The sequence below is a fragment of the Fusarium phalaenopsidis genome (genome assembly GCF_050370095.1).
Source record: "Fusarium phalaenopsidis strain FUZ10S chromosome Unknown contig_32278, whole genome shotgun sequence".
Lineage (NCBI taxonomy): Eukaryota > Fungi > Ascomycota > Sordariomycetes > Hypocreales > Nectriaceae > Fusarium > Fusarium phalaenopsidis.
The window spans coordinates 78032-95719 of NW_028145417.1; the positions used below are offsets into that span (position 1 = coordinate 78032).

General features: G+C 50.7%; 7 protein-coding genes across 7 annotated transcripts; 3 read left to right on the top strand and 4 right to left on the bottom strand.

The window, feature by feature from the left end:
• Positions 1–513: 513 nt before the first annotated feature.
• Positions 514–1788, top strand: LRP88_00622 (uncharacterized protein; the record flags this gene model as incomplete). Its single annotated transcript, XM_083237329.1, has 6 exons — positions 514–574; positions 649–733; positions 796–961; positions 1027–1056; positions 1118–1415; positions 1499–1788. The coding sequence occupies 6 exons, from the start codon at positions 514–516 to the stop codon at positions 1786–1788; spliced, it is 930 nt and encodes a 309-aa protein (XP_083105834.1).
• Positions 1789–2376: 588 nt separating this feature from the next.
• Positions 2377–4410, bottom strand: LRP88_00623 (flavin-containing monooxygenase; the record flags this gene model as incomplete). Its single annotated transcript, XM_083237330.1, has 3 exons — positions 2377–3598; positions 3650–4058; positions 4110–4410. The coding sequence occupies 3 exons, from the start codon at positions 4408–4410 to the stop codon at positions 2377–2379; spliced, it is 1932 nt and encodes a 643-aa protein (XP_083105835.1).
• Positions 4411–4765: 355 nt separating this feature from the next.
• Positions 4766–8077, top strand: LRP88_00624 (fungal specific transcription factor domain-containing protein; the record flags this gene model as incomplete). Its single annotated transcript, XM_083237331.1, has 12 exons — positions 4766–4797; positions 5164–5637; positions 6010–6213; positions 6393–6465; positions 6519–6640; positions 6704–6817; positions 6874–6942; positions 6996–7137; positions 7189–7326; positions 7379–7450; positions 7503–7911; positions 8070–8077. 12 exons carry the CDS (start codon positions 4766–4768, stop codon positions 8075–8077), a joined length of 1857 nt encoding a protein of 618 aa, XP_083105836.1.
• A 308-nt stretch (positions 8078–8385) lies between these two features.
• Positions 8386–9731, bottom strand: LRP88_00625 (uncharacterized protein; the record flags this gene model as incomplete). The annotated part of the gene is made up of 5 exons (XM_083237332.1): positions 8386–8928; positions 8995–9056; positions 9119–9220; positions 9282–9393; positions 9447–9731. 5 exons carry the CDS (start codon positions 9729–9731, stop codon positions 8386–8388), a joined length of 1104 nt encoding a protein of 367 aa, XP_083105837.1.
• A 1386-nt stretch (positions 9732–11117) lies between these two features.
• On the bottom strand, positions 11118–11966 carry LRP88_00626 (SDR family NAD(P)-dependent oxidoreductase; the record flags this gene model as incomplete). The annotated part of the gene is made up of 1 exon (XM_083237333.1): positions 11118–11966. The coding sequence occupies one exon, from the start codon at positions 11964–11966 to the stop codon at positions 11118–11120; it is 849 nt and encodes a 282-aa protein (XP_083105838.1).
• A 1737-nt stretch (positions 11967–13703) lies between these two features.
• Positions 13704–15284, top strand: LRP88_00627 (BCS1 N terminal-domain-containing protein; the record flags this gene model as incomplete). Its single annotated transcript, XM_083237334.1, has 1 exon — positions 13704–15284. One exon carries the CDS (start codon positions 13704–13706, stop codon positions 15282–15284), a length of 1581 nt encoding a protein of 526 aa, XP_083105839.1.
• A 1173-nt stretch (positions 15285–16457) lies between these two features.
• Positions 16458–17224, bottom strand: LRP88_00628 (acyl-CoA N-acyltransferase; the record flags this gene model as incomplete). Its single annotated transcript, XM_083237335.1, has 2 exons — positions 16458–16861; positions 16918–17224. 2 exons carry the CDS (start codon positions 17222–17224, stop codon positions 16458–16460), a joined length of 711 nt encoding a protein of 236 aa, XP_083105840.1.
• Positions 17225–17688: the final 464 nt, after the last annotated feature.

Genomic DNA, 17688 nt, shown 5'->3' on the forward strand with positions numbered 1-17688 from the left:
CAAAGCGGTTCGCTGACGGAGAACGGAGCTAAGTGATGTTGGTCGGAGTCTAGGGTAAGGAGTGGTGCGTGTCAAAGCTGAACTGACCGAAGCAGCAGCAAAAGAGATGTGAAAGTGGCCCGGAGTCAATCATATTCATGCTTCTTGTTGGCAAACTGAATGTCATGAATATCACACACCGTCCCCTACCGGACTTCACCAGTGTCTAAACCCACTCACCAAATGACAATTCTGTCACTGAGGCAATGCGGGCCCCAATACCCACATCGGACATAATTCTTGGGTCCCAGAAATCGGCCGACAAGAGAGCAGATGTCCGATCCGGTCCACCTGTTCACCCGACGCATGCCCGATGACATGTGTCCGACATTTGGGATCACCCTTGTCGTTTTTACCTAAAACGACAACCTCTTTGACGAAACAATCAAGGTCGAGACTTCCACATCTTTCATATTGGCTCTTTTTCCAGCTTCGGTTGACCACGGCAGAGAAACAACAACCACACCCAGTATAATGGCCCCTTCCACTCATTTCACGCTCAACACGGGCGCCAAGATCCCCGCTGTTGGTCTCGGTATGTGAGAGTTCACGCGTGTCTCAACAATTATGTACTTCATTCAGTGCCTAACATTACGCGCGCGTTGATAGGAACATGGCAATCGAAGCCTGGTGAGGTTCGTAAAGCTGTGGCTTACGCCCTCAAGGATGGGTACCGTCATATCGACGCAGCACTGTACGTTCAAATTTACTTTAACGGCCAGCCCAATCGAGTTCACTCAAGTTGACATGATACAGTATCTACGGCAACGAGAACGAAGTCGGCCAGGGCATCAAGGATAGTGGAGTGCCACGTGAGGAGATCTTCCTTACCAGCAAGCTTTGGAACACCCACCAGCCCAACGTTGCTGAGGGACTACAAAAATCCCTTGATGCTCTGGGTGTGGACTACCTCGATCTCTACGTAAGTCTGATTGTTCCTGGAGACCGACAGATTGCTCCAAACCAGGCTAACAACTTGCTCACCAGCTCATCCACTGGCCTGTTCGACTGGTTCCTGTAAGCACATTATCTTCCGGCTTTTAAGCTATAGAGGCTCTAATCGCATCGATATCTATAGAACGAGACAAGCGGCCTCCTCCCCGTGAACCCCGATGGCACTCGATCAGTTGATCGATCCTGGGACCAGAGCGAGACCTGGCGCCAAATGGAAGAAGTCTACAAGTCCGGCAAGGTCAAGGCCATCGGTGTTGCCAACTGGTCCATTCCTTATCTTGAGGAGCTTCGCAAGACGTGGAAGGTCGTCCCAGCCGTAAACCAGGTTGAGCTACACCCCTTTCTCCCTCAGCACGAACTCCGAGAGTATTGCGAGAAGCTGAGCATCCTTCTTGAGGCTTACTCTCCTCTTGGCTCCACTGGTGAGTCCCCTAATTTTGTGGCGCAATTGATGACACGAGTGATGGAACATTGTTGATCGAGACTAATGGATTGAACCTTGTAGGTGCACCTATCATGTCGGATGACGAAATCCAAAAGATTGCAGACAAGAACGGTGTATCAGCTGCCACAATTCTCATCAGCTACCATGTCAATAAGGGTGTTGTGGTTCTTCCCAAGTCGGTAACGGAGAAGCGCATCTCCTCTAACAAGGAGGTCATCTCACTGTCGGAGGAGGACTTGGCTGCACTTGACAGCTTGGCCAGTAAAGGCAAGGCCAAGCGTATTAACACTCCTCTCTGGGGTTTCGACCTGGGCTTCGCTGACTGGTATGGCCCTGCGAAGCCAGAATGAACTGGGCGTGGAGACGTAGCAATAGGAACATAAAAGGAGAATTGACTACCTATGCTTCAACTCATTTACCGTGCTTTTGTGAAATGCGATATCATCTGTAACTATAATTTAATATTTGATTGAACTTTGTGATGTATGTGGCTTTCATTCACCCATCTTGAGACAAGATATGCTGTTCTCACGTGAAGGTGGTCACGGTAAGTGTAATTATTAAGTAAGATTGAAACATCTTTTGGAACGGGTATCAGGAAATCTCATTAATTCCAGCTATCATAAAGTTATAAATAACTGCATAGAACACTTCCGCAATGCTATGCCTGATGATCACTCAAGAGGAGTTATGATGTGTTGACATTGTGTTCTTTATTATAGTTGAAGCCCGGCCCCTTGATGGGTTAACTGAGCCAGAAGATCGCTCAAGAGCAGTCATCAGCGGTTAGGAGTATCTGAGGGTAGGGAACCAAACAAAGTCCACTTGAGACAAGGCAAGATATATGCAAGTTCGTAATCACAATATGTTAGATAGCTAGCGTCTTCTCATCATTATCGCTTTTGACTAGATACTCAGAACCATGGAGCCAAGCATATCTATGCAGTATAAGGAGCTTGAGGAATGCCTTCCTTCAGAGCCTTCAACCGCATCGCAAGCAACTTGGAATGGAATCGAGTGTAGGGAAGGTAGCCAACAAAGATCCAGAGATTAGGCACGCCTGTCTCCCTGTACGCGGTCTTGAACTCGCCCTCATCGTCAATACCCCAGATAGGGGTGACTTGATCAGCAATCTTATCGCCCAGCGTGGAACGGACGGAGTCAATTGTGTTGGTGAAGCCAGTTGCAAAGACGACCAGGTCAAAGTCGCGCTCACGTCCGCCGCTCAGGACAACCTTGTTCTCAGTGAAGCGCTCGATGTATCCAGGCTCAACCTTGATGTTGCCGTTGATGATATGCTCGCATGCGCCAGCATCGAAGTAGAAACCACCGTTTCGAGTCTGGCCCAGGGTGGAATTGCCAGTATTGCGTTGGCCACGCCATGTGCGCAAGCCACGAGCATGCAAAGCATCGAGCAGGGGACGGTCAAGGTCTTCAAGAATCTTTGCGTTGCGCCTAGAAAACTCCTCTCCTGGACCAGTGGGTGTGGCAAAGAACAGACGATCCTGTTCCTCTAGATCAGGGCGGTTTTGCTCAGCGTCAGGGCCATAGTTGCCAATGATACGTGGGACAGAATGAGTCAACGACATGATGTAAGTGGGGGACCGCTGAAGGAGAGTGACGTCGATACCCCGTCGAGCGCAATCATAGGCGGTGTCAAAGCCCGAAGAGGAGGTTCCAACGACGCAGACCTTCTTGCCGACGAAATCGCGAGAGCTGTCGTGGGCAGTCGAGTGTCGGATAGTGCCATTGAAGTCAGACATACCAGGGACAGCAGGAAGCATGGGAGTTCCACAGAGCGAGGTGGCCATGACGACCTGTTTGGGATGCAGTGTGCGAGCCTCTTTGCCCTCCTTGTCGATCACAACAGTCCAGTTGCCCTGTTCATCCTGCTCTGCCTTGGCGACCGATGACTTGGTCCAGACGTTGAGTTCCAGAGCCGAAGCATACCACTGCATATAGATGCCCTGCTTCTGAGAAGGGGTGTAGGTGGGCCAGTGCTTGGGATAGGGGAAGTAGGGCAAGTCGTCAGCCCAGTGAGGAAAGTGAAGAGACAGGTATTCGTAGCGCTTCTTCCAGACATCGCCAATCTCTTCGGCGTGGTCAATAATGAGGTTCTTCATCCCCAAGGCGTTGAGTCGAGCAGCCAAAGCCAGTCCACTGAGCAAGCGTTAGTGATGTAGAATGGGCTTGCGTAATGGGGGTACATACTTCTGACCACCTCCAATGATCAACACTTCAGGCTCGACGGAGTCGACATCCTGAGCCCTCTGATTCTCCCAGCTGGTGGCTCCAGTCATGTGTCCATCAGCGGGAGGAATCTCGGGGAATTGCTTGAGCTTCTCCGCAACGGTGTGCAAGGTGTAGAGCTTCCAGCCATCCTTTGTCAGAACGGCGTTGGCAACAGCCGAAGCATTGACAACCTCGGTCTCGAAGGAGACGATAAACTGCAACTGTGCGTAATCGGGGTACGGTCGGTCGATCTTGGGGGCAGGCGCAAGGAACTTGAAGTTGGTTGCTTTAGTTGTAGGGAAAAGGTCGGTGGCGGCCTTGAGGATGGCGGGCTTAAAGTTGAAGGTGCGGTAATCCCAAGTGAAGGAAAGCTTGTCTCGCCAAACACCTACAAAACCAAGTTAGTCAGTGATCATGTTATCGTGGTCTCACGACATACCATAGTCCAAGAACAAGTCGGCAAAGCCTTGAGCATCACCCTTGGCCAAGACATTGGAAAGGGTGTTAACAATGCCTTGGGCTTCCTTCTGCGGATCGGCATCGGCGGGGATGTCGATGCCGAGGACATCGGTAGTGGGGAGCGCATGGTTGTACTTAAAGTCGTACATGTAATCATCGGCGACAGGGGGCTTTTCATTGACCTCAAGCTTGACCCCGGCAATGCCAACCTTGTCCTTGAGGTTGGTGATGTCGGTCTTGGTGTCAATGCCAGACTGGGGGGTGTTGATGTAGGGTGCCATGGCTGCTGGTTTGCGAAAGAAGATGATGGTTCAGACAATTCAAACTGGAATGAGCATGTCTATAATAAATCCCAATCTTCTCTTGATGTTCAAATCCATTGGATTGCTTGATGGCCACTTGGCATGTCCAAGTCTGGTCAAATCCGATGGCGTAGGGTACCACCGGACATAATCGAATTTGGAAAAGCGCCCACAACTGGTGGCCATGGCGTTGATTTGCCCCAGACTCGTGACCCAATTTGTCTACCCCCCGCCCATCATCTCCGGTCCGTCCATTTTAGCAACTCATCATCTCAACACGGCCGACACCGACGACCGGAGAAACTGCGAATCAGCCCATTGCATCGGACACAACATGCGACGCCTCCGCGACGACGATGACGATAGGTCCGAGGAGGGATTCAGAGCCCGGAAGCAACGCAAACATCGCCCGTGTTTCAGTTGCGCAGGTGAGACGAGCTTTGGTGGTGTCCGAGCCGCGCATGGGGGCTGGCTAATCTGGGGAACCTAGAATGTCGGAGACTCAAGATGAAGTGTGATCGACAAGGTGAGGGCCATTGCCTATCACTGTACCGCGCATTGCGAGATTATCCAGAGGCTAGAATAGTGCTACAGTGCCGTGCTCGAATTGCCTTCGCCGACACCGAGTTGAATTTTGCGTTCCCGCTACGAATAACTCAGGAACCTCCAAGTCAGCTTTCCATTCCATCCTCTTGTGTAAATCAGATATCATTGAGCTAAATGAAAGTGTAGTAGCCAAGATTCCGCCGCGCAGTCTGAGCACCAGAAGGATTCTCAGAATAATCAATTCCAGGAGGCCCAACAACCCGAACCTCAAGGTCGCGCTGGTCTCCAAGATCAGCAGCAAGGCTACCAAGGGCCTCTCGAGACGAACACAACTCGCCACGAGAATGCTCAGCCGTTTGACCCGAACTTGAATCAACATACCATAAGCCGTTCGCATCACATCCCTTCGCACTCCAACGCCGGCGATCCCAACCAAGTCAACCCTCTTACTCTTCTTGCCCACGCGCTCGAACCATACGCTACTCAGGCTCCCTCTCCTCACACTCCGGCTTCGGCGCCTTCTGGTAGGCTGGAGGAATCTGCACATAGCATCAATACTGGAACCAGTGCTTCCAGCAACCCCGCCCGCTATGCTGTCGAGGATGAACGGGAAAACGGCTCTTACGGCACTTTGATGCTGGGAAAGAGAGGTCGATCAAAGTATCTTGGCCCAACAGCAGGGAGTGAATGGTTGAAAGAGGTAATATTCCCTTCTGTTTGATCAGTTCAGGTTAGCTTACTCGTCGTAGTCGGAAACACAAGATGTACCAGACACACCATGTATGACGCGTGCCCCTTCTCCAACGCTCCCTCAAGACTTGCTTGCCACCCAGCCCAGTGTCTTAAGTATTGGCACTACCATCGTCGGGTTTCCCTTCAATGCGTCGCCGGCTCATATCAGTACTCGGGAGTTGTTATCTTGCCTGCCGTCGAGAGACGAGGCATGGACCCTGGTAGAGTCGTACTATCGCTATTGCGCCTGGCAGTAAGTGTTGCGGAATCGAAGACCTAGTTCGTGGCTAACAAACACAGTCATAATGTAGCTCCCAAACCATCGTTCGAGAAGACATTCGATCGAGTCTTTAGGCGTGCAGAAAGCGGTTCCTCTTCTCCACCCATTAATGCCCAGGAGATCGCGCTGGTCTTCATCATCATGGCCCAAGGAACCATGTTCAACATCGAGATGCCCAATTGTGACTCGTCTGCTGAAGAATGGCTACACCTTTCGGAAAGAGCGTTAGTGAAAGGAGAGTTTCTGTCAAATAATACCGTCGCTGGACTGCAAACTCTGGTAAGCTTGTATTTAACCCCATGGCTGGCTTTTGATCCACGGCTAATGCTGTAGCATCTAATGGCGCACCTACGATTGTGCGTAGAATCCTCTCATCACTCTTCCAGTGCTGACTTGTGAGCAGGCAACTTGATGAAGGCCGACGTGGTGATAGTGCTTGGCCGCTATGGGGTTTGGTCATGCGTTTGATCCAAGCGGTATGCATTGCTTTTCACTTCAGGCACTGGCTAAAGCTGACAAGTCTGAACAGATGGGTATGCATAGGGACGGTGATCGTTGGAATCTGCCTCAAGATGTTGTCGAGGAAAGACGCAAAGTATTCTGGGAGTGTAATTCCGCCGATATCTTTCAGGCGCACTGCTTCTCACGACCGTATGTCTATAATATCTGTATGCTTATACCTCAATCCTGTTCCAAGGCTAAGACTAGATACAGATCCGCCATTAATCCCGAGCATTGCGATACCGCTTTTCCATCGGAGCCAGTCAGACCCAACGGAGAAAAGAGCTACTCGATCCTCCGGTTTGAACTGTCTCAAATTTCCTCAGAGTGAGTCTGCATTTTGCATCGTCTTTGGGTTACAATGGAAGTTAACTGGACCTCAGGATTCTCAATATGGCCATGAAGGTGCGGAGGCCAGCATATTCCGAAGTCACCGATCTAGACCTCAGACTGTATGTACTAGGTACTCTGAAATGACATGTGTCCTGAAACTGAATAACCACAGTTCCGAGTTTGAGCAAAACATCCCCTATTCTCTCCGCTGTAGAGCAGCGCTCTTGGCTACTCCGTCCCGTTACCCTCAACTTGAAACCGCGATCAGTGCCTCTCCAGAACCATCTCGCATGTCTCTTACCATTTCTTTTCAGGTCAGTAGCTTTTTTCCCATAGAAGATACCGCGCTCACTTGGCATTAATAGCAAACAAACCTCGCCTTGAATGTCTCCGAGACCATTATCAATCTTCACCGACCCTATTATGCGAGAGTTCTTCACGACGCTGACCACGGCGAGTCAGTATACAAACCGTCGTTCTACATTGTAATAGAGCGCTGTGCCGTAAGAAAATGTGTCAAGCACCGTCTACCGATAACGAGCTAATAATGAGCAGATAATTATCAGTATTGTCACCGACATCCACACTCGCTTCCCGGCGGTCACCACCAGGCAGTGGAACTTCTGGGTGAGAAAGTTTGTCTTTTGCCAGGTGCTAATAGTGCTTACATTTACACCAGTATCACGTCTTTGGTTCAGCCTTATGTCTTGGTACGTTGGTCCTGCGCGACCCAGCCAACGTCATGGCCAATTTCGCCCTTACGCAAATCGATGCCGCCATTAGCCTATTCACCTCACTCCTCCAGCATGGCGCCCACCCTCTACGCTACAAGCGTAATTTGCAGTGGCTTTTGAACTTGCGCACTCGTGCTTTATCAAAAATCTCCTCGGTATCCGCTTCGCAGAGGGGCAATTCGCGGCGAGACACCGATGCGGCTGGACAGAATGATGGCGAGGACGATGAGGATGTCGAGTTGCTCGGTTGGCGTACCAGGCTCATTGAGCGTATGGGTCAAGGACACCAAAAGACGATCAGGACCATTCGCCTTTCTGAGACCCCATCCGTGTCACCAAACATGAACGTCACGAGTACGTCTGTGAATAGTTTCCATCCTCAAGGTCAGATGGGACTCTCTGACATGGCCAACTCGAACCCATCTCTGCCTGCGGTGAATCTTGATTCGACAAACGAACTAGTAAGGTGTAGCCTTGGGGACTTCAACGTTCTGAACTGACATACTTCACAGCTACATGACTTTTGGGATCCCGTGCTTTTGCAAGATGTCTTTGGCCCTTCTCAAGATCACCAAACCGTAAGTCAACCCTTTTCCGCTTATGACACTTGTCATTTGTTTCAGGCCGCTTACACACTTTACAGTCCTTGATGAATACATGGTGGGACAATATGCCCAATCCATCTCAATCACGGGGATGATCAGAGACCCATGATGATATCGACATGAAAGGGTGCAAAAAGAATATTCATTTGCCTTATATCTCTGCTTTTGTCGATAAAGAAACCCAGAATTCAACTTGGCCATTGATTCAACCTTATTCCTTGTCTTATGCTGCCCCATTCACCTTGGGTGTCTCCAAGATGGGTCGGCCTTCGTCGTCAAAGTAAACGGGAACACCATTTCGGAAAGAATACTGCAGAGCAGTTGCGATCTTAGCAGCCTCGTATGCATCTTCCGGTGTGCAAGTGAGAGGCTTATCGTCGAGGACAGCAGTTGCGAACTCGGCAAGATCATTCAAGAAGGACTTGTCGTAGAGGACAAACGCATCGGGAGTAGTGGCTGTTCGTACACCGTGGGCATCACGAACCTCGACGCGGTTAATGGTCGAGTTTCCGTTGATGACGGAGTGTGCCTTTGTACCACACACGCGAGTGGTGCTTTCGAAACCGTTGGTGAGGGTGCGCCCCAAGTGGGAGGTGAGAACTTTACCGTTGGCGAATTCAACCAACGCCCATCCGTTATCACAGTCACCGTACTCGGCGAGCTTTCCATATACAGCCTGTTGTCCCATCGCAACGACGCGGTTGACTTGTTTCTTGGGGTTTGAGAGTCCTGACTTGACGTCGAGGTAGTATCGGCCGATATCGATCTAATCAGTCATGTCACCGTTAGCAATGCTGCCCTGATTGAACGCTGTAGAGGTGAGATGACCTACATCATGAACGCCCATGTCGACAAAGATACCTCCGGATTGAGCAGAGAAGGTAACAAAGAATCCTGAAAAGCACAGTCAGTCTGTACGTGGCGTAAAAAGAAGGCAAATGCGAAGCAGAGCCTACCAGTTGGATCCTGCTGGTCGAGACAGTTTGTTTCGACGGCATGAATCTCGCCTAGTGAGCCACTTTCGACCAACTCTTTGGCGGCACGGTATGAGTCGTCATCTCGGTGCAAGTTAGCAACAGGACTTGGCACCCGATCATGGTAAATATCGGCACAACTCACATCGTCGGCAGAAAGGAACAAGGAACTTGAGCTCAGGCTTGGACTTTGCCTTGGCAAGGACCTCTTCGGTGGTGATGACATCGACGGAGATGGGCTTCTCGCACATCACATGCTAGGAGGCGATTAGGTGTCTATTGCACTCAATCATTCAAAGAAAAGACTGACCAGACCGAGATCAAGGCCCAAAATGATCAAGGGAGCGTGTGTAGCGGTTGCTGTAGAGATGAGGACAGCCTGAGCACCGCTGTTCTTCATACAATCCTCGGGATCGGCATAGTACTTGACAGTGGGAGGCAGGTTCTCAGCCACCCACTTGTCGCTACCCGGCTTTGTGTCACAGGCCGCAACGAGCTCAATTCGAGGTTGCTGGAAGGCCAGGATACGAGCGCGAATGGCACCAAGACGGCCGAGACCAATCAAGGCAATCTTGAGACGAGGTTGCGAGGCCATCTTGCGTATGTGTGTGTGTGTGTGTGTGTGTGTACGTAAGTGTGGGAAGGACGAGAAAAAGGATAGAGGGAGGGTGCGTATGATGTGATGCAGGCAAATTCTCGAACGATTCAAATACCCCAGAAACTCTTTTATTATCGTCGGTCGATGTTCTTTGTCAACAAAGTCATCGGGCAGATCGGACAGAATCCGGGGTTCCGCTCTGTTTCCCCCGATCTGTCCCCTAATCCCGGCCAAAGGCGAGCGGCATCTCCGCTTGTTTGTGGGCAGTATCCAACCATCTTGGGCCTCTGGAGGTCAGCCGGAGCATCTAGAACATCTTTACCCCTCATATTCCCCTCAATCATGGATGTCCGACTCCTTTCTATTAGGTTTCATCCGACGGTTGAAGTTGGAGTCTGCTATGTCCGATCTTGGCACCCACACTAAATCCACTTGCACTAACCTTGTTGAACGCATGACAGCCACCTCAAATCCACCTGAAAATTGTTATGTCCGATCTACTATGCCGAGGACTTGCATCGTCCAGAAGCTGGCTTTCGAGACTACTTGAATGGCCAAGAGTGGGAGCTTGGTTGCAAGAGTATGTTGGCTTGTATAGTGTCCAGACTTTCATGATACGCGCGACTATGGCACACTGTTTTCCTACCCCTCTGTCACTCTCTGAGCCAAATTCCGTGAATTGCAACAGCATTCTACAACAAGCCATGACAGTGCGAACGATCCCAAACAAAACGATATTCGTCGTCAGCGGCCCAGCCGGCTCTGGCAAGTCGACAGTCGCAACCTACATCTCTCAACAATCCGTAATTCCGTATCTTGAGGGAGATGATGTACGCCCTCCCTTCTCTATCGGCTGGATATCCATTTCTCAGGGCTTGTACTGACGTGCCTTATGCAGTTCCACCCCCCAGCCAACATCGCCAAGATGGGCAATGGCATACCGTTGACTGATGGCGACCGATGGGACTGGCTGGTCACATTACGCAACGCGGCTACTGAACAGCTAAAAAGTTCAAACGCCGTGATTGTTACCTGCTCTTCATTACGACGCAAATATCGTGATGTCTTCAGAGTGGTACCTTATCATGACCCAACCGTGCAACTATGTTTCATCTACCTCAAGGTTGGCGAGGAACAACTACAAGCAAGGGTCAGAGCACGTGGAGGCCACTACATGAAGGAGACTATGGTACGCAGCCAGTTGGAGGATCTCGAAGAGCCTGCCGGCGACGAAGTTGATGCAATCACGTTTGATGTGCAAAGAGACTCGGCGACGGTCTGCAAAGATGTTTTGAATCGGGTTCGGACAATACTGCATTAGCACAAAAAGACATGAGGTGGTAGTAATTCAAGTCTAATAGACGTCTGATGGACCAAACTATGTTAGATGACCGCGATACTTCCTCCATTCGCGCTAATCTTACTTCCGGTGACCCATCTACCTTCTCTACTGCATAGAAATCCCACCACATCAGCCACATCTTCGGGCTTTCCCAGGCGTGGTATGACTTGCTTTCCCACCCAAAACTCTTGCAATTCTTGCCACACCTCTTGTCCATACTGCTGGACTCCTCCCGTCTCTGTCAAACCCGTGAGCACGCTGTTGGCCGTGGTGCCGTCCATGAAGTCGAAGGCGGCGTTTTTTCCTCCAAAGGCATTGGCATATGTGCGAGCCATAGCCTCGTTGGCTGCTTTGGTTGAGGCGTAGATGGCAACGTCAGGCTCGCAGTTGACGCTCTCGGCGCTACTGAGGAAGATGATTCTGCTCTCTTTTCTGAAGTACCGCCTCTTGACCAACTCATCTACCACCAGTGCCGGCGTCCGAATGTTGCAGGTCAACAGTTTGTCCAGTGTTGTAGCCTCGAGCTCGCCAGGGAAGGTGCGGTCTGTTATCGCAGCATTGTTGATAAAGATGTCCAAGTTGCCGTTGAATTCCCTCTTGATGGCGTCCGCTACCTTGACGTGTGCTTCCGGATCTTCCAAGGAAACGATTTGATGAGCGATCTTTGGAGGCTGGGTGTTCAAGTGGGCATAGCCAGACTCGATCTTGGCACGCAATTCATCGATATGCTTGCTGGCACGTGTAGATGTGGCCAGGATCCCTGCACCGCGTTTGGCAAGATGCAACGCAATTGCATAGCCGATGCCTCTGCTCGCTCCCGTGACAATGGCCACTTTCCCTGCGAGATCTTGCCGGTGGTCAAGAGATGGTGGGCTCTGATGATCTGTCATCTTGCTTTCGAAGGCTGTTGGTATGACACGCGCTGAGTCTCTCGTGATGGTGGCTTGTCGAACGGTGCTAAGAAGACAACATCCACGTTTAATGAACGAGGTTCGAAACACACTTTTATGAACCCATCCCCTCCTGTTCGAGCCGGACTAGTACGACTACTCGGCCGAAGAAAGGTGCTGGCGGGGGTGGTTTTAAGTCCGATCCAGAAGACCGGTGACGTCGGAGGAATCTGAGCGGGGTAGTGAGGCCTTGTTTCGTTTCTAGCTTCCACCTCAAACTCTCCTCGCTTCAACCTGCACTGTCTCACAAGACGGTCAACTAAATACGATTAAGCGTTATCTAATAAAGAACATTTCTGATTAGGCATCGCCAATGATAGGTACGGAAAAGGGCATCGGCCACAATAACAAAGGGCTCTACTATTAGTACATGACTGCATCAAACGTAACCTGGATATCCCGACTCCGTATGCCTATTACTATAAGAGTTCAAGAACAAAGAAGATGAGTTTTGCTGCGCAAGATACCACTTTCGCTAGATCCACCTTTCCTTGGGCAGGTATATTAAGACTAGATCAGACCACACTGCCGAACTTGCCAGTTATCTCAACCTCCACCCCACTAGCCAAGCAGCCATCCAGGTGTCACTTACTACACTGTAATCGTCAGATTCTTCTCAGGCTGTGGTCGAAGTTGGATTACTTCCACAGGACATCGAAAGTTTTGTTGCAGGTCAGAGCCTAAGTAACGGAAACTCGCCGCTTTGTCGATGCCTATTTTCGGAATGTCAATAGGATATGCCGCTTTGAGAACCAGGACAAGATACTTGATAGCCTAGAGATCTTGGGTGGCCTTCCCAGTCCAAATCATAATGATTGTGGCAGCCGACGCACCACCGTCAGTCTACTCTATTGTTGGAATAGCTGCACGGCAGGCCAGCCGATGAGAATGCCTATCCACCAGCTGGAGCAGAGCTACGCCACCGTTGTCAGTGGGGTATCTTCGATTGATCTCGGCCTCAAGATGTCCGGCTGTGACACTGAAGATGAACTGTTTAAGGAACAGCCTTGCTACCCTTGCCTCCTCACGAAGGAAGTAGGGTGTGCCGGAGGCTTGTGGGATAGATGGTTGGTATAACTATATAAGCGGATGAAAACTCAGGTAGGCTTCCTGTAGTTGATGATCAAACTTCAATTATTATTTGGTCTTGCCAATTCACAAATCCGTTTTTTTTTTTTTTTTTGCGAACTCGTGAACTCGTGAACTTTGTGAGGCTTCCAACAGAAGCCATCAACCACAACGATAAAGGGCGGGGCTTATCGATACATGCCGGCATTTATTAAGCCCAATACTGAAAACCACCATAGCCTAGAAACAAAACCACCGAAGCCAATCCATGGAACCCCTTTCAATCTTGAAGCTCTACTCCGCGGCTCTGAAGACGCCATGTGATTGGCTTTTTCGTATTCGCCGCCCCGGCCTGACTCATGTGTCCTGCGCCCCATTGGCCGAGGGCATACGAGGATTTCCTAATCGGGCTTTTGACAAGATCGTCGGTTATGCAATCCTGCTTCATGTCATCCGTGCAACCAGGCAGCGACGGCTGGGGTGGTCTACGTGGAAGGTATAAAGGGAGCTCTCGGGCTCATATTCCTCTCTTCTCTTTTTCATCTCCTTTAACGTACTGAGTTTGACATGATGGACTCTCATTCCTCGCCCAGCATGGAAGACGGCGTCATGGGCCAGGGCCTCTTCATCGGGCTGTTGGAGATGCTCTTCCCAGGCCTGACATACCTTCCCTACCTTGCCGCCTTCAGCTTCCTTGTCAAGTACATCCTCGAGTCCTGGTCCGAATCCATTACCGCCCGTTTCATCTCAACCATTGAGATCCGTGCCCAAGACGAGACCTACAACTTCCTCATGAACTGGGTTTCCCGAAACAGCCTCTCGCAAAACAACTACCGCCTGCATGCCTCCACCACCCTCACCAACGAATGTTTCAATTGGGGTGATGAGGGGCAAGAGAAGCGTGATGTCGACAACGACGATGAGGGGGACCCTGTGGCGAGACAAGTCAGTGACCTGCGACCCAAGGTATCGATGTATAATGCCAAGCCACTGCATTGGACGCCGGCTTTTGGGACGCACTTCTTCCGCTATGAGAACCGCATCCTGGCTTTCACGAGGTCGCTCGAGAGTGGAAACTATACGTCGATGCCACGACAGCCTGAAAAGCTTGCCATATCATGTCTTGGACGAGACGCCACGGTGCTCAAGCGACTGCTCTATAATGCCCGCATTGACTTTCTGGAGAAGCAAAAGGGGAGAACGAGTATTTTCAGAGCGACTAAGTTCAGCGACGACGATGAGATGTCATGGACACGATGCATGTCGAAAGCGACAAGGCCGATGTCTACCATCGCACTTGAGGAATCTCTCAAACAGGGCCTAGTTAAGGACCTTCGCCGATACCTCGACCCCCAGACTAAACATTGGTATGCTAATAGGGGCATCCCTTATCGCCGCGGCTATCTCTTCTCTGGCCCTCCAGGCACCGGCAAGACAAGTCTCACTCTTGCTGCGGCTGGCCTAATGGGCTTGGACATTTACATGGTTAATTTGAACTCTCCCCGCCTGGATGAAGACAATCTCGCCTCGCTCTTTCAGTCCCTACCCTACTCATGTGTCGTGTTACTGGAGGATATCGACGCCACAGGATTGACTCAGAAACGCGGCATAGAGACGACGAACACGAGGTTTCAAAGGCGGAAGAAGCAGGATCGAGAACGCATCTCACTTTCGGGTCTGCTCAACACCATTGATGGTGTCGCGGCTCAAGAGGGCCGCATATTGGTCATGACTTCGAACCACACCGAGAACATCGATCCGGCGCTTCTCCGTCCGGGGAGAATTGACTTTACTATCAAGTTTGGGCTAGCGACGTCGGAGACGGCTATCACTCTCTTCACTCAGATGTACGATGCCCCGGGCTTGGAAGGTGAAGATCCCGAAGCGGACAGGAAGGCTATCAGGAGAGACGAAGTGGCTGCGAGCACGTCGTTGAGATCACAGGCACTGGATTTTGGAAAGAAGATTCCCAATCTGGCCCTTAGTCCTGCTGCCATTCAAGGCTTCCTCTTGACACATCAGGAAGATCCCGATGGGGCTATTGCCGCTGTAGATGAGTGGGTACAACAAACCCTTACTGAGAAGGAAACCAAAGTGTCTACGCCCGAAGAGGTTTCTGAGTCTGGCGAAGAGTCAGACTCTGAAGGGGATGATGTCGGTGATGAGGGCTCTGATGGTCAGCCTTTTTGATGACTATTGGATGTAGTTAAGAGTGGTTCTGATAATAGAACAATGTCAAACGTTGTGAAGTTGCATCTATTGGGTTCTTTGTTATTGTTGAAGCGCGGCGCTCAATGGATAATTGCGCCAGTTGATAACGAAGTCGCAGCAGAGTTACTAGTCTAATTCGTATAGCGTCACAGCAGGACATCACGGCCTCCGAATATACCAATGCTTCATTACTTTGCAGGTCTATCTCAACACACATGTCCCTGCTTTTTTCTTAGTTATATACCCCCTACAGTCCATCGAGTCGCATCCAATGCCTAATTATCATATTTACGAATTCAGGGATCCAGATAAGGGTATGGATAAGGATATGATGTATGACCTTGTGGCAATATCCCGTCGGGTAACCTGGACGGCACAGTCAGCGTTTTGCTTCTGAGCCAGTGACGAGATAGCAGTTGCACTGTCATTCATAGAAGCGTCCCCACAGCAGTGTTGCCTCGCGTACCAAGCGACAGAAGTGGTGCGTCAGCTTGGGGGTATCAACTCGAACGGAATCACAGGCTTCTCGGATGACATAGTGTCCTTATCAGGGGCTACGCTAGGTGCCGCTACCACTTTAACGGGAACAACGCCGGAAGAGACGTTTCCGGTGGCGAAGAGAGAATCCCTGCTTTGATAAAGTCTCGCGCTAGGGGATCGAAATCTCTCATGCGGGAGTTGATTGGGAAGTCAATGTGCTTCCAGTTCGTAGGGTAGCACAGCGGATGACGATGTCATCAGCTATGGTGGAGGCACTTGAGCTTTGGAGTTTTGCTAAACGAGCCAGAAGTTACAGTAGATTATTTCAAAATACATACCATCTATGCTATATCTAACTTGTGGCTGGCTGAAACCCAGGGGTTGCAAGTATGAAGGCCTAGGCGACATTGCCAAGAGGTTAGCTGGTGTGAGATGAATCCTGAAGCGACAACCAGGGCCAATCATGAAGCTGGTTATCATATAATTAATAGATCCTTCAAAACCTGCCATTAGTGTCTACCTAAGACGAGTTAAAACCGAAATGGAAGGTCGGTTAAAACGGGTTGCCCATTGCGTAAGCTGGGCCTCGCCTCCAGACCCCATATGTTTTATTCCAAACCTGAGGTTCGTGAGGCTCCGTTCATGGTTTTGGTGCCTCTTCTCGTAAACTTCCTATTTAGACTTGGGCCATTTCCAGAACATATTAGCACCTTCGGTGTCTGCTAGAGGATTTCCCTCGCCCTGTCTAGCGCAGCCATATTGCTCGTTAAACCCACACTTGGTGTAGAATTCGTCCTTGCCCAAGGCGCTAACCACGGAAGCGCAGATCCCCTCGGCCTCGGCCTGTTCGAGTCCCCACTGCACAAGCTTCTGTCCTACTTTCTTCCCCTGCAAGTCTGGGCGCACTGCTAATCCTTCGAGGTACCACGTTTCAGCGCGCTTGCCGCTCCATATGTCTTCGAAGTAAGGGTACGCCCGCTCTATGACGTCCTCTTCCTTGGGGTCGCTTGCGCGGTTAGGCCAGATCCAAGCATGAAGCTTCATGGCAACAGAAGACAGAGGCTTGAGCAAGTTTCCTAGACAATGGCTTAGCTTAGATCAACTAAATGCACCATAGGAAACAAGAACTCACGAGGATCCAGGGTCCAACACTCCAGCTTCCGGCCACCGTCTCCCAATCTTGCCCATTGCGCAATCCCAGCAATAACGTCCCGACCAGTATCATCTTTTTTCACGGCGACGAGCCATTTCCATCGGTAGTCCCAAAAGTTGACGCGTGCCCGCCGCAGCCAGTACAGGTCTACATCGTCAGGATGCTCGTTGCGATGAGGGTGTATAAGCTCGCCAAACAGGTTATCCTCCCAAAATGCCTGTGCCATCACGTGGGCAATCTCCGGGAGTTCCGAGTAACGTGCATCGCGTAAAACAATCTCAGACATGTCTTGCACGAGTATCCGTACCAGGTGAATGTTGTTGTAGGATCGATGGTGAAATGGTGCGGCTGGGGAGCGTGTCGTTCTCTTGATGATGACTTTTTATTTTCACATGCATCTTCTACATCCACCGCAATGCAAGTTTTAGGGGACTTATACCCTCTTCAAGAATTGGCCAGTCACTCGGCAAAATTCCACTCCCCTAACCTGAAGTGGTGGCAGTGCGCGATTTCAGGGATCACCCATCATGTAACTGCATCCGACTGGACCGGGGCGTTTATGCCCTGGTCACCCGGCCGCTGCTGACCCTGGTGATAGATCCTGCAACCGAAGCTGCCAACGTCGGAGGTGTTTCCGCGAGTCTGGCCACGCCCATGGCCAGGCTCTTTTCTCCCATGCTAATTAGCGGAGCCCTTCGACATGGCTGTTGGCGCTAGAAGACGCTGCAGCTGGTGACATGGAAGGTCATG